The sequence below is a fragment of the Mirounga angustirostris genome, unplaced genomic scaffold, assembly GCF_029215605.1.
Source record: "Mirounga angustirostris isolate CCGP_5_RB_7025 unplaced genomic scaffold, mMirAng1.0.hap1 SCAF_9, whole genome shotgun sequence".
Taxonomy (NCBI): Eukaryota; Metazoa; Chordata; class Mammalia; order Carnivora; family Phocidae; genus Mirounga; species Mirounga angustirostris.
In genome coordinates this window covers 83,880,924-83,906,002 of record NW_026991717.1, presented here as the reverse complement: position 1 = coordinate 83,906,002, position 25,079 = coordinate 83,880,924, and the positions used below count along the sequence as shown (strand labels likewise).

General features: G+C 33.8%; 1 protein-coding gene and 1 long non-coding RNA gene across 9 annotated transcripts in view; one reads left to right on the top strand and one right to left on the bottom strand.

Annotated features, from left to right (window-relative positions):
* The window catches only part of LOC123861527 (uncharacterized), a 213,895-nt gene that overhangs the window by 62,755 nt on the left and 126,061 nt on the right, over positions 1–25,079 (bottom strand). The window lies entirely within an intron of this gene.
* Positions 1–25,079, top strand: part of RALGAPA1 (Ral GTPase activating protein catalytic subunit alpha 1) — a 250,249-nt gene that overhangs the window by 214,669 nt on the left and 10,501 nt on the right. For all 7 annotated transcript variants that reach the window (XM_064570955.1, XM_064570956.1, XM_064570950.1 and 4 more), the window contains 2 exons: positions 4,386–4,544; positions 6,185–6,312. In XM_064570955.1, the coding sequence (XP_064427025.1) occupies positions 4,386–4,544; positions 6,185–6,312 (287 nt within the window). The remainder of the gene's footprint in view (positions 1–4,385; positions 4,545–6,184; positions 6,313–25,079) is intronic.

Below are 25,079 nucleotides of genomic sequence, written 5' to 3'. Positions count from 1 at the left end.
TTTAGTAGGATTACTAGATCAGGGAAGGCCATTGACAGTATAAAGCATTTAACTAAGTTGTTTGTTGTGAACAAGTTGAAGAAATGTGGTCTTAATAATAGTTCAGTAAGTATATTCATGACTGGTTGTATAATCACATCTAGAGACATAAATTATTTAATGAAAGGCATATAGGGAGGTGGTTAAAGTATGGTTTCTGGAATTAGACTGCCTTGGTTTCAGTTCTGACTCTGCCACTTACTAGTCATGTGACATTAGGCATGTTAATTTATCTTTTTAAGTTTCAATTCCTCACCTGTAAAAATAGGGGTAATAATAATTATACTTTGTAGCATGTTGTTAAAACTAAATTATGCCAAAGCACTTAGAATAGTAAGAATTTAATAAATGTTGGATATTATTTTAACCCAGAGGAACATTTATAATGACTTGCTATAAGGCTGTTACCCAGACTTGTCCCACTTGACATTTTTATCTAAAATCTAAATGAAGACACAAGAAATTGAATTTAAGGATAACCCAAATCTGGGTAAGAGAGAGCCAACACATTGAATAGCAGAATCAGGCAAAAAAAGACTTTGATAGGCTTAAGGATAATCTGAACCTGGCAAGGTAAAATTTGATAAGAATAAATATGAAATTCTCCCTTTAGATCTAGCAGTTTTACCTGCTTAGAACTTTGTAAGAACAAGACTTAAGGGTTTGAATTGACTACAACTTCCATTTGAGCCAATTTTGCAAAAATGCAGAAAATAGTTTAGTTAACAGAACAAAGGAAGTGGTCCCACTATGAGCTGATTGTATTAGTCAGAGCATATATTAATAATGTGTTCAATTCCAGACATCACAATTTAATAGAAACATCAGTAAACTGAGGTAATAATCCAAGATAATGAATAGATTTGTAAGCTATAAGAGGAGGAACTCTAAGGACACATTTAACATGGAAAAGAAAAGTTGAGATATATGTTAGGCCAATCTTCAAATATCTGGAAAGATAATATATAGAATATAGACTGGATTTATTTGGTAAGGCTCATTTTAGAAGAACTAGCTTCAGGAAGCAAATTTTAGCTCAGTATAAAGAATGTTCTAATGATTGTAGCTCTTTAAAAATGAATTGGCCGACTAATGAAGGTATAAAGTTCCCAACCCTAGAAGTATTCAGACAGAGGCAGGATTACTTGTCCAAGGATATTGCAGTGGGAGTTCTGTATTGGGTAGGAAATCAGAGCTTTAGGGTCTCTTCCAATGCTGATATTCTATAATGTATTGAGGACATCAATTTTACACATGTTAAATTTCATTAAGTACTTTTATCTTCCTGAATTGATAATGATAATCTGCCGCCTATATTATATACCCTGAAATAAAATTATTTCAACAGCATTTGAAGTGAATTTGGAAGAATCATTTGGTCACCAATCATTTTAACAGATTCATCCCATGTACTTAAGTCTTGTACTCTATTTCAGAAGTGATTGGTATCTGGGTAAAAAAACATGTAGGTAGGAACTCTTTAAGAGTTCTCAGAGTATAGAAAACCTGGAGAGTATACACAGGACACAATCTTCTTGTACGTCCATAAGAGATAAGGAATAAACATAAAATATTGTATAAAGCATTTGTGTTAAATATGTCAAACGTACTTCTGAAATTTCTATTAACTGTTAATACTCAAAATTCATTCAGTAATCTTCCAAAAATTCACAAGATGTACATAGCAATGATTAGCAATTTCTCAATTTGTGTTTATTATGTTGCAGGTTTTAAAGACCTAAAGATACAAAAATATGCCTAATCAGGACAACAACTCTTTAAAAAATGATAAGAATGTTCTTGAAGCTTTCCCCTCAGAATGCTTGAACATGTTTAGAATGACTTTGTTATATGCCTGGTTCTTTGCCACAAATATCTTCATTACAGTGTCTTTGTAAAAATATGGTTTTTTTCCATTAAACTTCTATAACAGACTTTTAATACTCTGTGGTAGATACTTGAAGACAAGCTTTGGTTATAAGATAAAACTTTAGTTGCCCTTTTCTCTCATTTCTTTAGATAAGTGGGCACTAGAAATTATAGATAGCTTTGGCAAGAGTTCAAGGGTTAATGTAGCAGATAAATAAAAGGAATTTTCTGTAAATTGAGACCTGCATTATTTCAGTTGTCTTGTCTTTCCTAACCTAACTCATTTAATTTTAAAAAGTAAATACTTAAATTCTTCCTGACAGTGTGCTCAGCTTTTACTATCGTTTATTACTTCAATTATACTTGATATCACTTAGAACAATCTGCCATTTGGAAATCTTAGTATAGCCTGGAGCTTAGTATTAGATCTGGCTGCTATTGTAACATGTACAGCATATGACATTAATGTATCAAAATTAGATTGGATCATCCCTCCTGGTTAAATTTATTTCACATTTCTTTTGTATTCAGTTAACATAAACCTATTAGGGAAGCTGACACATGGGGATGGCTGTATAGGAAGGATATTTTTAAAGTATTTTGATTAAAAAATGAAATTATAGAGCCATGGCTTTTCTAAGTTGTGTAATCTGTTTGGTTTTTAAAAATGTCACAGAGCCCAAGTACTAAATTTATATTATTTAACGGGTATGTGTGTCCACACATGTGTATGGTGTGGTGTAAATAATGAGAATTAAAACTTAAACAGTATTTTGATGGTTAGGCCTACCATCATACATTTAGAGTATGATGATGGTTTCCAAAAAGAAAAAAAAAATTTAATATACTTAGGCCTAAAAGTCTCCTTAAAAGAAAATAAATATTTTTATACTATATTTCTTAAATAATAGATTTCGGTCTATGGAGTTAGCCTGGGTACTGTCTTTTAATCCAATCGAAGTATCTGAGGGGGCATTTCTTGCTTAGGAATACAAAAGTTAAAGTTGAGGGATTTGCCTTGTATTTTCAGATACTTTAATGACATTCATAGTAATTAGGATTTTCTAGATAGACTGCTGTTAGGGACTTTAAAAACCATTAGAACACTGGTTCTTGGCTTTTTGGGGTTACATACTCCTATTTGAGACTCTCTCCTCAGAAAAATACACAAATAAAATTTTACACGTAATTTTCAAATATTCACAGACTCCTTGAGCCCAGGTTAAGAACTCCAGGGTTATGGGGTACCTGGCTGGCTCATTCAATAATGTGTAACTCTTGATCTCTGGGTAATGAGTTCAAGCCTCACGGGCGTAGAGCTTACTTAAAAACAAAAACAAAAACTCCAGGGTTAAGGGTAACAGAAGAGAGAGCCTTTCATTAATTAGACTTAACTTCTTTTTTGTTTGTTTGTTGAAATCACACATTTAACTTTTTTCCTGCTCTGTGGTCTTTAAGCCAAGTAGATTGCATATTTCAAAAATAGAAATTGCTTGTATGTTAGCTCATCAAAAAATATTGATGGCACTTAACCTAGTTCTCTCTTCCAAACCTTCTAAACCTTGAGTGTGTCACACATACAGTATGTTCATTTATCTGAAAGTAGTAGAAAACCTCATGTGAGATATGCACCAAAAATGGACTCAGGTGTTTGCAGTAACAGAATCAATTAATCTAAGATAACCAAATTTTATATTAAAATACATGATTATACGATAATCTCTATGAAGAAAACTCAAGACTAATGGGTATTAAGTTCATTTTTCTAATAACTTAGAAATCCAACTTTTGGATGTTTTGCTTTTTTATAATTTTAATCATCATAATGTTAACTCTCTGATTGCCAGAAGCACCTTTGTAAGCACCACAAATATTTAAACAACATCTTGAGAGTCTAACACATTTCAAGAAGTCTGTTTGGAAGAATTTCATATGCAGTGTTTCATAGGCAAAGAAACCCTGGAAAAATATTGAACCAAATACAGTCAATGTTCTCTTACTTAATAGATTATTTACCCAATTTATGAATTATCTATTTCTTTTCCTTCTCTTCCTGTTGCCTTCTTTAGGCAACTTTACTGCTCATTAGCCCTTTGAGAGAATTGTCAGAAAAAAGGGAGAAGAATCTTACATCGCTCACTTTTTAAAAACATTTGAACAGTCCTGTAAAAGGCTTGGTAGTGGAAAAACTAGTATAGTTGCTAGTTAAGAAGAATATTTGGGCTGTATGGGAATTTTTTTCATCTAAGTTCTCTGCTTCCCATTGTTGACAGCTGAAAATTTTCTGGTCTTTTGCAGTGTCTCCTAATGTTTTGAGTGTTTGTGTTTCATGTGTTGTGAAAATGATCAAATGAAATTTATAGTTTTTTATTTTTTTACCTTTTAATCTTTTTATAGTATAGTATATTGTCAGTAGCTGTATGAAGAGCTATATGCTTTTTTCTAAAACACTATGAACTATTTTCTTGGTTTTCCAGTTGAGACATTTGGGAAATGACGAAGTACACATTGTTTGGTCAGAGCATACGAGAGACTACAGGAGAGGAATTATTCCTACAGAATTTGGTGATGTCCTTATTGTAATATATCCAATGAAAAATCACATGTTCAGTATTCAGATAATGAAAAAACCAGAGGTAAGAACTCCTTATGTTACATTTTAATAATATATTTTGAGCTCTATGTGGGTTTGTGAGTTTCTTCTTTCAGAAGAATTAGACTAGGCATACCAGGTTGTGAAAACAGGGGCAAGTGAGACACAGACTCTGGTAGCTACGTGAATTGTCTAAGTCTGATTCAGAAGGAGCTAAAACTGGAAAAATAGCAAGAAACTACGTTCAAATGGGAAAAGGCTAAGGTAGTGCCAGAGTGGAAGTTGGCACTCACAAGCTCACAAAAGGATTACCTTTTATTAAGAGGATGATTATAGTTTCCTAAAAGACACAATAAGAAGTAATCATTCTTGTATTTTTAGTTAACATATCTTACTAAGGATTACATGATTATTTTAGTCATGTTCCTTAATAAAGGAAAGGTCTACAACGTCAAAAAACAAAAAACAAAACAAAACAAAAAAACAACTTCTAGTTGGATCTCTTATACCATAGGGTTGAAATACACTTGCAGAAGTATTTTCTTTCAAAATAATTTAAAAAGTGTGGTAGTGTTTTGGTGTCTTATTTTTTTAATTGAATACTTTTTAATTTATAGGAAACCTATTTTTTCACAGTTGATCGTGAATCTTTAGAATTTCTTGAATTAGACTGTTTCCCAGGTGTGAATTTAAGCTTACAGCCAGGTTTTTTTAGGGTTTATCTAAACCAGAGGTCAGCAAACTATGGCCCACTTCCTATTTTTGTACAGCCTGCAAGCTGTTAGTGGTTTTTACATTTTTAATGGGTTTTTCTTTTGTTTTCGGTGTCCCCTTCCTCCCCAGGTTTTTTCTTTTTTAAAAAAAAAAAAGAAGAGGGGCACCTGGGTGGCTCAGTTGGTTGAGCGTCTGCTTTCCGCTCAGATCATGATCCCAGGTCCTGAGATTAAGCCCTGTGGTCATGCTCCCTGCTCAGCGGGGAGCCTGCTTCTCCCTCTCCTTCTGTTCCTCCCTCCCACTCGTGTTCTCTCTTGATGGCTCTGCTCTCTCTCTCTCAAATAAATAATCTTTAAAAAATTTTTTTAAAAATCAAGAATATACATCAGGGACAATATATGGCCACAAAGCCATATTTTTTGACATATTTACTGTATTATCCACAGCTCACATCCTTGCCTTCAGCTGTCCTTTGTACCAACCATATTCAGACAGAATAACTTTGACACTGTCAGTCATCTGATAAAAATGACAATTACCAAAACATAGATTTTTTTTTTCTAATAAACCATGTAATAAAAGTCTTTTAGGTTCTGTAGTAAAGCTGGTATCACACAAAAATAATGAAGAACTAACTTGCTGCCTATAAGGATGTATTATCGTCACTTTTTTCCAGTGTTGGGTTTTTGTGTACAATTAAGGCTGCAGAAATTTGAAAACTGTCAGGGATATGAATTATTTAGTCAGTTAAATGAAGCACAGTTTTTTGAATGGGAAACCCTGTAGACCTTTGGCATTTTTTGTTTATTGTTCTGGTGTTAATCATGGAAAATAATTGAATTTGAATAGTATTTCTACTGAAGGAAGAACTAAAGAGGAAGTAGAAACGTTTTTGTGTGCAATGTCTTGATCTTATTTATAATCTTTCTCCAATATGAGTATAAAATTATGTTGTAATTTGTCAATCAGGTTCCCTTCTTTGGTCCACTTTTTGATGGTGCTATTGTGAATGGAAAGGTCCTACCCATTATGGTTCGAGCAACAGCTATAAATGCAAGCCGTGCTCTGAAATCTCTGATTCCATTGTATCAAAACTTGTATCCTTTTTAACAGTACGGTTTCTACTCTAATACATGTCTGCTTTCCAATGTAAGTATTTCTTATGTGTTAGGTGAATTTCTGTTTATTGATATATAGATGATAGACTTCCTCCCCAGTGTTTGAGCAGTTATATTTGAGTGATATATTTTCTTTTACATACTACTAATCAGTACTCATCTTTTGATTAATTAATTAGGACCCATTAGGGGTACTCTAATACTCTAGAGTACTGCTAGGTACTCTGACACTATAGATGTATAAAAATAACCAAAATAGTCATCATCAAGTACTCAATCTAGTTGAGGAAATATACTGTTTTTAGTGCATGTGTTGTGACAGAGTTATATACAGTGTTCTGGATGTATAATGACAAGCAGCCTCTCAGCTGGAAGGGGTAGTAGTATCAGGAAACACTTACGAGAAATGTGAGGATTGAATATTGAAAGATGATGAATAAGAGTTAATTGGGTGGATGAGATTGAGAAGAGCATTCCAGGCAGAGGGAACAAGATAAACAAAGATGTGGAAGTGTGAGAGGATATGGAGTGTTTAAGAACATGACTTCTGGAGCCAGATTTCTGGACTCAAATACTGGCCATCACTTCCTTAGCTATCTAGCCTTGGGCAAATTATTTAACCTCTCTGAGCCTCAGTTTCCATATCTATAAAATGAGAATGATAACATCTAGCTCATTGTGTTATGAGAACTGAATGATTCAATATGTATAAAGCCCTTAGAGCAATGCCTGGCACATAATATGTACACAGTTTTAAATTTTAAATTGTTTTCTGATATTCCTTTCTAAAATGAATTTGTGTTTCCATGTACCTTTTCTATATGATTAAAAACATTTCAGTTCTTTTTCTTTTACTTAATAAGTTGTTAAGCTTTACAGGGAAGGCTTTTTAAAATATCCTATGTTCTATTCCACATAATATGGATTTATTGTAAGTCTGCCACATATATTCTCTTTTGATGAAAATTGACTTAAGCAATCTGATTCCTATGTAATTTCTCATGTATTCTGACACTGTGAAATGGAATTATAGGTGGATCATGGCATGGCACATTGATTAAGCTTAATGACATTTATGTAGCATTTCTTATTTGTGATGGTTATATCTTCACTTACTTTTAAGTTGAAAGCTCAGATTTGAAGTGGTCATTGTTGTGAAATGTAACGATTTGGTTTATTATTTCCTGAATATCTCTAGAAAGGTAGCTAATCCTACAAGGAATAAACAGATTATTACCCATAAACTAAATTTATCCACATTGTCAACTCCTCTGAGGTTGTCTTCTTTCTGACCTTTGCCTCCTTACAGTTTGCCTGATCCTGATGTTCATCCTAAGGTTAGTGTCCTCTGCCATTTCACTTAAGACACAACTGAAACAATGCCTTAAATCTTTTGGGAAAGTGATGAGAGAGATTAGACTGTAGTAAAAAACTCTGTTTGCCTCTTGTATCATAAAACAGGAACTCAATTTTTTGAGCAAGCACAAACTATTTCTGACCCAAGGTACAAACATTTAAGATACACACCTTACCAAGTAGTTAGAAATGCAAAATTAAAAGTATTGGGGCTATGGCTTAATTTCTTTTTCCTACACCTAAATTCATACTCTTGAGAACTATTTCAGATGTGCATGTTATACTAGAGGTATAGTGGCTGGATTTGCAGTTAGAAAATAACTGATTTTAACTCAAGCTCTGCCTTGTGATCTTGGTCTAGTCACAGAATTTCTAAACCTCACTTTCTTTGTCTGTAAAAAAGATAATACCCATCTCAGAATTATTGTGAAGATTAAATGAGGTAATGAATTTGGAGTGCTTAGTAAATGAAATAGGGTACATTATTTTGTGCAGTGATTAATTCTGTTATCTGTAAAGATTACAGTCAATATTAAAACAACTCTACCCAACACCAAGGAATTGCCTAATTGAGTTTTTATGTTTGGTTGGTTGGTAGGTTTATTGATTGGATTGGATTTTCAGGCCTGTTTCTTGAAGTTTTTAAATAGTTCATCTTGCTGAGATATTAATAGATACCACATTGGAGAAAATTTCTAAAATGAAGAGAGAGAATTTCAGATTGAAAGAGTAAACATGAACACTTTATTTACACAGCAAATATGAGCAATTTACATCAGCAGAACCATTTCTGGAACACTCAGAATAAAAATATAAAAATCAGACAGATCAAAGAAATTTTTCTTGACTCGGAAGCTTGAATTTAGAAGATATATGGAAATTATTTCCCCATACTATTTAAGGATATAATAAAGATGCTCCTAGCCTTTGCTAATCTGACGAATATATAGTCATCTTTTACAAGGATTCACAAAGTTCTATATTAATTCTAAATGTCAGGGGAAATGATTTCATACAGGTAGATTACTTGATTTTTAAATTCAACCTTATATACTAAGTTACTACTAGGTGTTTTTAAGATATTGAAATATAGATGTCTTGAAATTTAAATAATAAATACATATCTCAGAAGTATATTAAATTTTAAAATGTATGTTTTTGACAAATCCAGATAAGTTCCCATTAAGGAAGAAAACCATGTGTTCTAAAACAGATCAGTGGAACTTAACAGAAATTATGACAGAAATTGAAATAGAAGTAGGCTTTGAAAACCACCAGTTACTACCTTTAATCCTCATAAGAGAAATAAAGGGATAAAAGAATATATAATAAACTCACTTATATTTGGATAATTGTGCTGCTGTGTTAGTTATTTTATGCCCAATAAAAGTACACCCACCAAGATTCCACAGCATAAATTGTGCTATTTATGATCATTAAATACAGTTTAAATTTTATCCTGGGAACATCTTCAGTAACTATGAATCTAATGTTGTTCACTAAATGAGGACAATATTGATTGTCATATGCTCTCCAAATCGATCATGCTGGCAGCCAGAATTACAGTAATCTGTCAGTATTGATGACTGTCTTTCAAGCTTTGAAACCTCTCCTTCACTTCACTTGTCATTTCTTGCGTTACTTGTACTTGAAAAGCATTTTCTTGCAACCTTGGTCTTTGTCGGCTAGGTGATTTTTTTTTTTTTTTTTTTTTTTTGTCTCGAGCTCAGTTTGTTGGTTTGATCATACAATTAGAATTGAAATGCAGTGCTGGGGAGGAAGAAAAGGCAGATTCTGGGTAACCAGTGGACCTGAGGGTTATTTCAGGTTGATCTTAGCCATCATTTGTTAGTTACCTGTTGAGTGTGTGTGTGTGTGTGTGTGTGTGTGTGTGTGTTGGGGTTGGGTTGTTTTGTTGTTGTTGTTGTTTTAATTTTGGGGGGCTTTTTTTTGCAGTGGGAATAATGTAGTATTAATTTCATGATCTTGGCTATCATTACTCTATACCTTAAATAAAAATTTTAAAGCAATTTTTGTTATCCTAGAGACATTTCAACTATGTACAAATGTTAAATATGATGCTGTGTGTACTGTTTCTTTTTTTAACATGAGATTTATTATACAAAGAAATTTTCAGAAGTTACGGTATATAATCATGTTGTATTAGGGTTCTCAGAGAAACAGAATCAATAGGATGTAGGTATATACATACATAAAGAGAAAAAGATTAATTTTAAGGAATTAGCTCACACAGTTGTGGGGAACTGGCAAGTCTGAAATCTGCAGGAGTTCTTAGAGTTGATGTTGTAATCTGAGTCAAAAGGCATCTGGAGGTAGAATTCCTTACTTCCGCGGGGACCTCAGTCTTTTCTCTTAACCTTCAACTGATTGGTTGAGGCCCACCCACATGCATTATAGAGTATCATCTGCTTTACTCAAAGTCTCTTGATTGTAAATGGTAATCACATCTGAAAAAATACCATCACAGCAATGCCAAGACTGGTGTTTAACCAAAAACTGGATACCATAACCTAGCCAAGTTGACAAAATTAACTGTCTCACATGTCCCATTTTTCTTAATTTTTCTTTTTAACCTTTCTTACTGCAAAATATAATTTGAAAAAAGTACATAAATTCTAAATGTACTATATGGTGAATAATTACAGTTTAACTACCACCAGCTCAAGAAATAGAACTGTACTGTTATTCTTCTATCAAAAATATTTCCTGATCACTTTTATGATAGTGGTAAAGATTAGAGAAACATGTAGAGACAAATCACAGTTGAGCTTTGAACATAGGTTTGAACTGCACAGGTCCACTTATTTGTGGGCTTTTTTCTGATAATGTAAAATGTAAATGTTTTTTTTCCTCCTTATGATTTTAATATTTTTTAATACTTTAATATTTTCTTTTTTCTAGCTTATTTTAAGAATACAGTATGAAATGCATATAACATACAAAATATGTGTTAATCAACTTATCACTAAGGCTCTGATCAGCAGTAAGCTATTAGTAGTTCAGTTTGGGGGGAGTTAAAAGATTTTGGGGCTGTAGGGGCATTGGCACCCCAGCCTCCATGTTGTTGAAGGGGCAGCTGTAAATGGTAATTTTTTTCTCCAATAAGCTTATAATTTAATAGGGGAGAGAGTAATATGTAAATTAATAATTAAGACAGAAGATAAAATGTGACATAGTAGGGTTATAGATGAAATGCTCTGGGAGTTCTAAGGATGAAGTTATTACTTTGGGAGTAAGAAAATAAAGGAAGAATGCAAAGAAAATCTGGGCCTCAGGGTGAGATTTTAGTAGATGGAATGCAGCATGTCTGTTATAATTCTTGTAATTTATATTTAGGGGCTTTGTATGTATGTATATAATATATATGTGATATTCTGAAATACACAGTATGGGGAATATTATACAATTAAATGGCATCTTTAAAAAACACATTCTTCCTAGGTTTAATATTCTTTCCTACCAAACCAATATTATTTGATTTGTTCTAATCTGTTTAGATTTGACCTTTTTGTAAATGCCAGAATTGGGTTTCTGTTTATCAGACAAATTACCAGAAGTCAGTGATCATTCTTCAATTAGTCACAGTTTGTTATCCCTTGCAGTTCTACTACTCAAATGTAAAGAACTTGTTGCAAAAGTATGAAAGCCAAAATGAAATGAAATGTAATTGATTGGCTCCACTAATGTAGTTGGCCATTCATTATGATAGAACATTATAAAACCTCTTAGGGAGGCCCATCAATATTGCTGCCATTTCATGTTCGAAGAAAGTGAGTTTATTGAGAAACTACATAATTTTATGTGTACTGTCTTTTGAAGATTATTTCTTCAGAAGATAATATTCATAAATATGGACTGTCCTTAATTTATAAATTATATTTTAAAATGTAGAAGCTGATTGTTGGCATATCAGCCTGAGTTTCAAAGTCCAGAACCACTTATTAAGTTTTATTTTAATCTGTAAAAAGAGTACTAAACTCAAGACTGTTGTAAGGATTAAATTAAATTATCTGCATGAAGCACTAAGCAGCCTGTCATGTAGCAAGAGCTCAGAAAATGGTAGTTACCTGATGCTTGATGATACTATTATGCTCTACACTAGAAATACTCCTCTAAAACACAAATGTAAGTATATGAAAAGACTTGTGCTGGCTCTTGACTGTGTATTGAAATTTTTATGTGAATTCTTTGACTACATGCAAGCAGTTCTTATTAGCTTAACCCTCCCAACCTCATATCTCTTACTGTAGTTTTGTCAAACATACCTGTACTCCTTCCATCTCCACCCCCATCCTTACTCTCATGTCCCACCACACTGACACCCAGGACACCCTGTGTCTAGCTAGACCATATTTATCATCCCGGAATGCCCTTCTCTTTTCTATGTTTTTGTCCCGAGAATGCCCTTCTCTACTATCTTCCACCTAATATAGTCGTTCTGCATGACCCAAACTTTGTAAAAAAAAAAAGTTTCCTTCACTAAACAACATACTGCCTTATAACATTTTGTTATAGGACTTACTGTATGTGCACATATTAGTAAGTCTTACTAATCCTGGTTTCACTAACTTCTAGCACAGCAATAAGTGGCCAGCAATTTGTTTTAATAGTACAGATAAGGGTAGATGGATTCATGGGTGGATGGATGAACTGTTCAATTTTTCTTTTTAACAGAAAATTTCTATTCATTTCCCAGTGTACTTTTAAAAAAAAAGTTGTTCATTGTTGTTATATTTGGTGGTTTGTATTAGTCTAGGCTACAACTGTTAAGACCATGCTGGATAGGTAAAAAAAGGAAACCTAAGAACAGTAGAAACTGCCTCTGATACATGAACAAGCCAGAATAGCATACACACAAGGGTGCTGTATTTTGACTGATTCATCATTATATTTTTATTAGAAGAGGGCATTACAGTTTAATGGAAATAATTTTCAGAGATCAGTAGTCAGTGAGGTTTCCCCCTCCACTTCTTGCGGGAGGGCAGGGGGGCAGGTAGGATCTGTCAAAGAGAAAAGTGAGCCAAAACACTTGTGTCTTGATGAAGTGACAGATGTTGTCTTAGGAAGAGTACAATTTAATGTTCCCCCACCCCCACTCCCCAAGGACAGAGGCAGCAGTGGTTATAGTCCTGAAGGCTTACACTCCCTGCTGAACGGCAAGGAAGGTGGGAGCCACAGGAGAGCTGGGAGGGGCAGCTATAGGAGTCTACATACTGCTAATGTCTTCAGTTTCACTTCTTGAACCTGTTTGCACCACCCACATCAGTGATTCCATTAGGAGCCCTCAGTATCTTGTTAAGTGCCCTTTGTTCTACATATTTTCTAAATGAAAGTCTTAAACTTCATGGACAAATTGGTTATTTGTTACAAACTCTAAGATTTATGATTGTGGTCATTCATACTTCAAAGGAAGAGAATTGTTTAAATAAAATGTCTCACCAACTAAGTGACCCAGGCTTTGTGGCTTTTGAAATCCTTGCAGCCCTTGTGCCTTGGATATTAACCATTGCAGTAGGCCCTAAAGCAAACATTCTTACTTAACAATGTGCTAATGGGAGTGTTTCAGTCTCCTGTGTTAAAGAGATGGGCATCGCTATTGAAGGGTTTTTTTGTTGTTTTTTTTTTAAAGCTTGTGTTTAAACATCCTCCTCCCTGTCCTGGATTTTACTGCTAAACCTTATAGTCTATGTATGCACACAGAGTAATTATTTAAACAGGGACCCTGGATATGTGCAACACTTCTGTTGTGATTCTAATATATTCTTATATCAGTTTTATTTTGTTCAGCTGTTCTTTTTAAAAAATGGCAATATATGCCTGTTGATGTTATTGGTATTTTGAGAGGTTTCCTTACAATCATTGTGGGAATATTTTATTACATGCCTTTAAAGATGTTTAGTTTTGGTCTAGCAAATATGCCTTTGTCCTTTCAAAAAGATATAAAGGCAATAAATGTAAATCTCTCTGCTATGTAATAAATTTTTGATAATAGTGAAGTTTATTTTGTAGAATTGAACCAGTGTCTGAAAATGGCATCTTTTAATGTTCTCCAAAGATGATTATACTAATAAAGACCAATAATTACTTTTCCTATATTTAAACAATGGGAGCTCACAAAAATGACTTCAGTATATGACCAACTTCTTTTTCTATTTCATTATATTAATTCTAGAGATATTTTCAATTTTTATTCTCTACCAAGAACACTTAATGCACCAGTGAGAGATGATTTAAGTATTAAAAAAGGCTATACTGAACAACATCAAATGACTTTAAAATAAGTATGTTTAAGATCCTCTCGGAAGGGCGCCTGGGTGGCTCAGTTGGTTAAGCGACTGCCTTCAGCTCAGGTCATGATCCTGGAGTCCCTGGATCAAGTCCCGCGTCGGGCTCCCTGCTCGGCAGGGAGTCTGCTTCTCCCTCTGATCCTCCCCCATCTCATGCTCTCTCTCTCTGTCTCATTCTCTCTCTCAAATAAATAAATAAAATCTTTAAAAAAAAAAAGATCCTCTCGGAAATAAAGGAATAAAATCTTATAAGTCATTATAAAAGGGGAAAAAGGTGACTATCTCGGTAGAAGTTGAGTGGCATCCAAATTTGTTCATGTAAAAAAAAAAAGTTTATATTTCTTTACCCCAAAAAAGGGTCACTAAGCAATTTGGGATCTTTCATTTAGTCACCAAATATTTCTTGACTACCTACTATATAGGAGGCACTGTGAGAGAAAAGCTAGGGATAGAAAAACAGTCACTCCTTTTAAAGCTTACAGTCTGGTACAGGGGCTTACAATCTGGATGGATGGATGGATGGGTGAATAAGTGAGTAGTGAATGAATGAAGTGCCCTCTGGTGAGGAGTCCAGCAGTAGTGATATCTGCAAAGTAGGATGGTAAAAGTGATTATTACAGTGGGAGAGGATAGTGGGGAGGAGGAAACCAGGAATGGTTTTACCAAGGAAGCATGAAGGGATAAAAGTGTAATGTGGCTAAGAAATACAAGGAGTTTCTCAGTATTGGGTGGTATAAAGCAAAGGGAAGAGTAATAGCAGATGAGGTCCAAACCAGATAATGCAGTCAAGCAGAAAAACAAAACAAAACATAAACTTGATTTTGTAATGTTACTACCAATAATATAACAGCCAGTGTCTAAGGGTGACGGTTCCTTTTGCTTTTATATAATTTTTACTTCTTGAATAGCAGAGCACAGCTTGAATGTATTTTCCTTTTATAGTAAAGCCTTTCTAAAATTAGTTTATAGATTTAAATAAAGTATTTTTTATACTTAGTCATACAGTAATTTCCAGGCTAAGAACAGTAATAGCTAGTAATAAGACTAAGAAGTTCTCTAAGTGTTTGATAATATTTATATATATTTGCCATTTCAAAAAGCATTTGAGATATTCATAATCTTAAGTTTTATGATAGACTCACATTCTTGTATAACAAGCCTTCTTTACACTTTTCCTGTACTTTTATGCCTTATTGTGCTTTTACAAACAATTATGCTTTTTTATGTTACTGATAAATTAGGTATTTTTTTTATCCTATTCTGATAGTACATTGGCTTCATAGCAAAAAGAGCAAAGGAAAAGAAAGCACTACACCATCTTACCTGTTTTGTCAAATCCAGTGTGGTAGTATGGTCCACATACGCCAATCTTAACAGTTAGATCATATAGTGCATACAATACAAGGAAGGTAGAGAACTCTATCAGGTGTCCTTAAAATAACAAAATGAAGGGGCCCCTGGGTGGCTCAGTCGTTAAGCGTCTGCCTTCAGCTCAGGTCATGATCTCAGGGTCCTGGGATCGAGCCCTGCATCGGGCTCCCTGCTCCTCAGGAAGCCTGCTTCTCTCTCTCCCTCTCCCACTCCCCTTGCTTGTGTTCCCTCTTTCACTGTGTCTCTGTCAAATAAATAAAAACTTAAAAAAAAAATAACAAAATGAAGTTTCTCTACTTCCATCTTCATTAAATTCTCACCTGTGATAGAACAGGGACTTTTTTTTTTTCTGTTAAACCCTTATGTTTTTTATATTAGTGATGAAGGTGCACTGGTATGCTCACATTATTGTTCACTACACCTACTACATAATGTACAAGTTTTATTTTAGTCTTTGTTTAAATATAAAAACAGCAGTAGATTTAGATGCTATTTATGGATTTCAGAGAGCAAAGAATGAAGGATGTAAAGCTGAAATTAGTCTTTAACCTTGTTTGACATAGGAATTGCAGTGCTTTTAATCCATTCTTTTCCTAAACAAACATAAGGGGTTTTGCCATTGAATTTTTAATAACTCAATAATGGAATTAAAATTAAACTATGGGTCACAAATCTCCCCATTTTCTTCTAACTGCTTTTCCTCTCAAACACTAGAATACAGCCTATTTAAATCTTAACTTTTGCTTGCCAAACCACTGTTACCGTCCATCTGTTCATGCCAATTGTAAAGAAGGTTTGGTTTTTAGTGAAGCTTTGCATTTCACATAAGGTATGTGAAGTGAAATTTCACAAGGGACATGATGGATCCTGATTCATAGTGATAAACCTTTGGGGCCATCAGGGTTGGCATATGGTCCAGTATGATATGAAGGCTTGGGTTCCCTGGCTTCACTTCTTTGGCGTGAAGCTGATAAAACCTGGCTCTTGAGTATTATTTCACTGGACACCAATCATGGGCAGCAGGAACTGCCCATTTAACTCTCTGTGGGAAGGAAGCCCAGAGAGCATTCACAATGGTACCATTGTCGAGTTGCAAACTGCTCTGAACAGCTTGACAGCACTAGGGAGGAGGGGAAGGGGTTGCTTTACTAATTGCTGTTCAGAAAAGAGAAGGAGCAAAATAGCTGTTGTAGAACTGATGTTTCTACATTTACTTACTCTCTTGATAGGAGTGTTGACTTTTATTTAGCACATACCTACTATAAAAAGAAAGCAAATAAATATATTTAAGCAACCACCTGTAGTAATTCCTTGTTAACATGCCATTATCTATTTTAAACCCACCAGATTATAACAAAGTCAGTTTTGCTTTATGATACTTTTTATGTTTAGATGAAAATGTATTTTTTTAATCTTCACAAAATTTTTTTTAATTTAAAATAAGGGAAAATGGATTAAAACCACAATCCATGTATCAGATAGTGTTAAACACAAATTTGGCTTAATTTCCTTTATACTGTGTTTTTTAGAATTCCCAAATATCTGAATACCTACAAGCTACATTAATATAGAAATGTAAATTAATCTTATGCATAACAATTGCAAGTGCTAAAATAATCCACTGTAGATAAACTAGTCAGCAAATCTTAGGGTTAATACCAGATTTATCATTTAAATGAATAGCTGATAACTATTTCAGTCATTTCTGGTTCTCTCTCCTTGAAGTCTGTTTCTCAGGTATATTTAAAAATCTGAGGGTTCTTTCCCTTTTTATGAAGCGTTGTATGCCATGATATTTGTATAAACGCTACTGCTGGCCTTTCCATTTTTTTCTGGTCAGTCTAATCAAGCATTTGGTGATTCTGATGCAAAGAAACAATGATCTACTTCAGCTTACTTCAGCCCCTAGGATCCTGACCCTACAGCATATTTCCATTGGTGATGATTTTAGCTGAACTTGACTAAATTATATTGCAATATTATAATTTCTGCAACATGTCCTTTAATTTATAATTTTTTTAAATGGGATGTTCTTGCTAAGTTGGTGAAAAATCAAATGCATGTTTGTGAAATAGTAACAGTCTGTAAAATTTACTAGTTGTCCATCTCCTCATGTCCCCTTAAATGCTTTTAGTAAATGGGCACCAGTGCAGTATTTCAAAAACAGTAATTCATTGAATGCCCATTCTTCCTTTTACTGCAGAATAGATTATATTTAAGTCAAGATTAATGGGTAGATTTTGATGTTAAAGTCCAGTCTCTAAGCCCATCATTCCCTAGGGGCATATAGTGCATTAGTTTAAGCCAATATACTGTTTATCATAGATTCTATGACACAGTCTTAAATGACAGTTTGTTGTACTTTGTAACTACTTACCATGATAATAAATCACTTTTTCTGTACTCCTGATAATTATAGCATTTAAACAAAATCTTAATTAAGTTAGTACACATTTAGGTAGAGATAACACGTAAGTAATTGTACACTGTAAAATTTCACTTAACTTTTTTCCTTTTTGCAATCTTCTAACAAGAATCCCAAGTTTAGCATTTAGTTCAAACACATACATTTCCTCAACTATAATGTACTGAAATTTTTGTTCCAAAAAGGAACAAAGTGTTTCTAACCATCCCCCGATGTTTTTTAAAGTCTTAGTCTAATACTTGTGATTCTGAAGCAGTTCTGTATTGACTGTGAAAGTCTCATTATTTACTTAATGATATTTTCAAGTACATCTTAAACAAGAATGAGAATCTAAAATTTTAACTTTAAAATTTTAAATTTAATGAATTTGAAATCTAGGTAACTCAGTTTTTCTTTTAGATGTTTTACTTCATACAACTTTCATGAAAGTGGAATATACATATTTCATAATCATGTTAGTGCTTTTTAGAAACCACCAGTGATTATTGGATTATTAAATCAGGAAGGATTTTCAGAACCTTTAGGGAGGTTTAAATTTTTAATCCTATTTATTTAAGGTTAATCTTTTTAAATGTATTTACATGAACTTTGGTAGAATTGGGCTTATCAACTTTTTACTTAATGTTTTCATTTAGTAATTGACTGATTTATGAGCAATTATATATGGTCCAAATTTTATTCAACTCCAGCTTTCAATAATAGGACTATCCTCACACTGCCTTAGCACCTGTTATGGATTTTGAGTCATCTGGCAGCCCATGGGACTTAGATAAAGAAGTACCAGGTGTCCTGCCTGTCTCCTAATTGAGACGCAGTGAAAACAATATAGACTTGGCAGTATGGTTAAAAGGATGGATTAAAGCCCAGCTTTGTCTACTCTGACAAATCACAGCTTTTCCTTCATTGCGTAGATAGTAGCAACTACTAAAGAATTTCATTAGTATAATGCATCATAAAAATCATACAAAATAATTTGTTACAACCTGTTGCAGACTTTCAGAAGAATTTCTGTTAAGGTAATACAAATAAACAATACCAAGATTCATTCCATTTACTTAGGGGAAATTTTTACAGTATAAGAGCTACACTGCATGTGTCTTGATTAGCTACTGTAGGAAAGAAGTGAGTATTAATTTACCAGATCTTGCTTTATAATGTAAGCAAGTATAGTTTACTTTCATCTTATTGATGAGCAGTGGCTAGGCCATGGGGTACTTAATTGCCCTGTATATTTCAAGAAAATATGACCCTTTACTACTGCTAATAGCAACCATGTGATCTTTGAGATGTACTTGCAAAATATATCTACATATATCCTATATCTCAGTAAAACTTATTATTTCTCCAAGACCCTGTGTAATGACATTGCTGCAGAATATTTGAAGATAATTTCAAGGCCCTTTAGAACTAAAAAGTCAAATGTGGTTTATTTTCTCATTTTTACTAGACCATGCCAAGGATTTTTCCTGTATTATATATGATATCTAGTATACAAGCAAACATTTTTCAAAAATGGCAGTCTTCAAATTTAAGCTAACAGTCATTCTGTTGGCCATCCTTGAGCTAACTAAAATGCCTCTATGCCTTCTCTTTTCTCCACACAAAACTGAAATCATTGAGATTGGATATACAAAGAGCACTGGACTATTAAATGACCAAGGTTCTAGTGCCAACTCTACAGATCAGCAGGTTTGTTTTTCCAAGCAAATCTCTGTTTGTATTCTCCATCCAGGCAAGGCTTATTGCCGAATAAACATTTCGCTGATTTTGCTAAGTTTCCTGAAAGTAATGTTGGTAGATGATTGTTGTATCCTTCCTCTAGTTCAGACTGTCCTAAATTATTCTCAATAAATGATGCCCTGGGATAAACCCTCTCAAAGTCTTCTTAAAAACCTGAATATTTAAATTTCTGAATATTATTTTTCAAGAGTATTGTTACATCTGTTCTTATAGTGTACCAGCGCAGTTTTAGAAATCTGCCTAAACTTTTTGAAATTACCCTTCATTTGATTTTTATCTAGAGATTTTCTCGACATTTCTTCCCTTTCTCCTTTCTTTCCAGATGGCCACGTAAATGAATAGAATTAGTTTATTAACTAAATTTCTTGCCTCATACCACTGTAGAATTTATGAAAATTTTAAAGATTTCTTTAAAAAATTTTCACAACCAGTGGGGCAAAATATTTATCAGTGCTAAATTGTAATGAGTTGTAATTACTTTCAAGATTTATAGAATTTCTTTTTTAGGCAATTAGATTTTTTTTGAAGTTATTAGTTTTCTTTTTTCTTAATACTACACTTTATGTATGTATACATATATACTTTTTCCTCTTCCAAAGAAGGTCAGCAAGATCAAGGGTAGGGGTGGAACCAAACTCTCACAGGAGAATTCAAACTCTGTCTCTAAATCCAATCTTAGCAAAGTCCCAACTATATTGGACCAAAAGGGTTTTGCTTCTGGAGAGCCAAATTGGGATTAAAGGAAGGAGGCTGTCTGCATAACAGTCTCCTTATTAACTATTAGACCAGCTTTATTCATTCCTTCTATAATTTATAAACAGTCATTGAGTACTTCTGGGCCTTGTGTTAGGTGCCGGATATGTAAAAATAAAAAGGACATGGTCTCTGCACTTATGACATTAGTCTCCCCACTAGTTTATTAGGAGTATAAGCACAAAGAAGAAGGCATACTTGGTGTTTATCAACTGGCTCTGAGAGCAGGGGGATGCCCTCATTTGTGGCATTTGTTGAGTCCTGTGATGTGAAAACTCCCACCAACCATCTTACAAACTTGGTGAATATTGTAAGTAGTGCTCTCCTCCCTCTTCCTACAATTACTGCTCTTGGAATCTTCCATACAGAGAAGGGAGATAAAATTCCTAAGTGTTAAAACAGCAAAGAAGCCACAGAAATATCTGAGTGCAGGCAAGTGCTTTACTAATTTAGGAATTTCAGAATGGGCATTAAGTCTCTGAGGCTATGATATTGAGTATAGATATAAACACACTACATACTTTGCCTTTACTTAAAAAGGAGCCAATATTTTTTTCTTGTTTAGGAAAACAAGCATTAAATCTGAACTTAAGAGGAAATTATAATTAAGCAGTGATGGGTCTCAGACATATACTTAAAATTGTAATTTTCATAACTGCATTTTCTGAAAAATACTTCATACTCATTCTTGCTATGTACAATATTATACACACACACACACATTCAGTTTTTTTTGAGACTAGTTACAAATTACAGCTGAGCTAAATGTGTATAAAACCTACTGGGCATGCCATGGAATTAGTGATCACAAAACTGAAGGTTTTTCTCTTTCTTGCTTTAAGTAAAAGCAGTTCACAGTTACATTCTGATTATTAAGAAAATTGTAGAGAATGAAAGGTTGTTGCTTCTTTAAAACCAAATCTACCTTTTCTATATCCTCCCTATGCATTAGTAAAATTGAAAAGTGTACTAATTATCCTTCTTTTCTTCATATTGTCTTTTTCTCATGAGAAATCATTTTCTCATAAGAAATAGTCAAAAGTCCCTCTGTACATGCCACAAATATTATCAGAGTTCTTGCACATGAATACAGGTATATTCCTTAAACAGACGTTGAAAATTGCCCTCAGGGAGACAGCACCTGCTATTTACAAAAACTTGAACCAAAAGTCAGAAAAACTATGTTTAGCACAGATGTAGGCAGACTTTTGGGTTACCCTATATTTATATCTTTTATCTTCAGCATCCCTCTTACATAAATAGGAGCAGGTGGTGGTATCCCCATTTAACATATAGATAAACTGCAGCACAGAAAATTCATGCATCACTTTCCAGGACGAGGCTGAAATTGAACCCCCGTTTCTTGACAGCTGGTCTTGACACAGTGACAGAGGGCCATAAATAATTTCATATGTAAGTTTAAAATCAAAAGTAGTTACTTAAAATGAATAATAATGTTAATATTAATGAAGCACAGATTAAGTTTAAAGTATTAATACTATAAAAAATATTTAGTTCCCTTTATTATCTTTAGAATAGGAATATTCCTTCCCCTCTTTTCTGCTTTTGCAAAGTAGAAGGAGGGAGGATTAGTGGATAATTATATTGCTGTGATTGCAGCACCTGTGTGTTATTTCTTTTGATTGGCTAGTTCTGTAAAGATTCCTACCAGCTGAAAGTCTCCCTCATCAAGTGGCATTTTATTAGCTAGTTTTGGCTTGGGTTGTTTTAAATTTACAACAAAAACCTTAATTCAACATAGACTTGTACTTTAAATTTTGCTTTGAATTTCTTTACCATTCCCTATCTATCATCTCACCCGTTTCAGTTTTTTTTAATTTCAATGCCAGTGGCAACATGCACTCACAGTAGGAATATAGCTTGAGCTATCCTGTTGTTGCTAGTGATCAAGTTTGTGTATGCCACTCAATTTATAGGTACTAATAACTCTTCCCTAGAGAGTTGCCTTTTAAGGAATAAGTGTCTGATCTATTATGAGGAGATATAGGAATTAATAGCTTTGGATTATGGTTACCATTGCAGATGCTAACAGCACTGTTTTTGACTGATTTAATCATCATCTCAATCACAAAATATCCTGTTTATGGACTCAGAACTGTGGTTTAAGTAGAGTTCCTTACATCTCTTTAATATATGTTTTTCTAGAAGCGGGGGGAGGAATGTAAGTACTATAGATTAGGTTGGTTTGTTTCGATGTTGTTTATAAAGAATATTTAGCTTTTCGAAGGTGAGTTACCATAAACAACTGCCCAAAAAGGAAACTTTCAGACATTAGCCTGCCTAATTTTTGATAAGTCCTGCGGTTTTTCATTTAAATTCAACCATTAATGATTGTTTTCACTGACTCTGCCACCTAGACTTGAACTTTTAAAAATCTTTTAGAGCATCATTTTCCTTAATGAAGATTTTTTTGTAATAAAAAAAAATACATCCCGTGTTTTTATACAAAATGAATACATTATAGCTGGGTAATTTTAGTTTATATAGCTTTATATTTGAGTTTCTTCAGTTTTGTAATAGTGAAATAGAATTACAGTCCAGATGTCTTTTATGTAGATATTCATTCCTCTATTAAATTTTACTACACTGGAACTATCCTCCTGGCTTTAGAAATATTAACATTTGCTTTCTATCTGCCTAATTTTTTGTGTCAACTCTAAATATAATAAGATAAAGTAAAATACTTCATTTATAGGCCCTCTGAAAGTAGAGCATTTTAAAAGCAGGTAGGTGTCTCCACCCTACTTTTCATGAAGCATTTTACCCATTCAAGCAGACTTTTAAAAACAGCTTGTTTTGATAGCAGACTGTTCTCCTGTGGGCCTCCAGCCTTTGCTTCCTGGCAGCACCTTTGGTGCGAAAAGAGAGTGATCAATTGGGAGACTATCAGTGCCAGCATGCATAGAGTGATAAGTTAACACACCACTGGGAATTTCTAGGGCCCACCAAGATACTTCACTTCTAATGTGCTAACAAGCTCATTTTTCTACCTCTTGCCTCTTCAGTTATTTTTTTTCTCAGAAGAGCTTAGAAGTTGAGTGCATCAGGCATAATGAAAAGCTCTGTAGGAGGGAGAAGCAATAACCCCATTTTTCCCTTTTCAGCCAAATAGAAAATTAGTTTCTGGTAATACACAAAGGCCAGTATTTTTTGTACAAGGGGCACTGCTGTGAATCAAAGGACTCTATTAACTGCAGAAAATTCGGCAGCTGTGAATCTCCCCCAATGAAAAAAGTACTTCCCAACAAGTTGTGAGATATGTGGTATTATTTAGATTGAACCATCAGTTTCATCCTCTTCCACTTATAACCATATACCTCCTTTTTAAAGTGTGCTATATTACTTTTCTAAGATAACATTCAAAAATATCTGTTTCTTCCATAAAATCCTTTCCACTGATCATTTTAATATAGCGTCTTCTCCCAAGAAGTAGAATTCTTCAAAGTTCAATCCCAGTGTACATAATTGAAAATAATGGATAGCAAGAAATTGGAATTCAGATTTCAATATTTAATGCATAAAATAAATTGTAATTCGAGAAGAGAGTACTCAAGCCATTTAGAGGGTAAAAGACATCACAGTCTAAGTACCTAATGAATATAGTCTTACCTTTAACTCTTAGCTTTTTTCCTCTTCTTAATCAATAACCTTTTGTAAATGTAACTATGGCTGTGTTAGCTCCAATTGAATTATCACTTTAAATTATCTTCCTTACCAATTTTTTTTCTTGCTCTTGGTTGTAGGCTTAGTCTACAATTTCTGGAAATGAAGAGCTACAGTAATTGAATTGCAGTTTTAAAAAAATAAAGAGTTCTGAGGAAAATAAATTATAATGGGTGTTGGAAAAAATTCAGTGAAGAAAGAAAAACCCATAGGCAAATTTTTATTAGCCTTCCTATTTATGTAAATGTCTTCTGCAAAGCCTGTCAACATAGCACACTGATACAGCAGGACAACTTTTAAAAGTTGTACAAGGAAGGTTAACTGATTTCTCAGTTCAGGAACGATACGACATGAAGTCAGCATGTGAGTTTCCCTGATAATTGTATGTTGCTGCCTGCTGCTCTGCATTTTGACAGCCATTTCCATAGCTGCTTTCGTGAGCGACAGAAGTATTCTCTCCCTTTCTCGCCCTCTCTGTGCTAACAGCACAATCAGGCCTGCTGAAACAGGAAGCCTGGAGTGGGTTGTTCAAAAGCAACAACACTTCAAGGTACTGGTTGCTTGTCAATAATATCAGAGAAGAAAACGTGGTGAAAGGGAAGTACAGTATTTTTCTGTCAGTGTCAGTGCCCTGTAGATGCTTTGTTAGACAGTATTTAGGAGTCCTGTGGACTCTTTGCAAATATTCCTGCTTGTTTCAGTGTTATAATTGACTAGATATTTCTTCCTGACGTACAGATTCAACTATGTATTTATCTTAACCACATCGAGGATTACAGCAACAGTAGTCTTCCATTCAAAATGAGAACAATTGTTGGGAAAATACAAGGATTTTAGAAAAAGAAGAAGATATGCAGGAATTTCTCACAATAAGCCTTTTTATAAATGAAAAATATAGAATTACAGACAGTATTTTAAGCAGCATTCTAATATTTATTGTGTGGCTTTGCAGAGTAAATCTGCAGATTGAAGCCAATTTAACAAGATAAAATGAGCCTAGGCTGACCTGATAGCAGTTGAATCCTTTCTCAAGTAAATGGTTACCTTTCTTTCTTCCAGCAGGTTAGTAGTAGTATCACTGTTTTCTAGTAAATGTCTCCCTCTTAAGC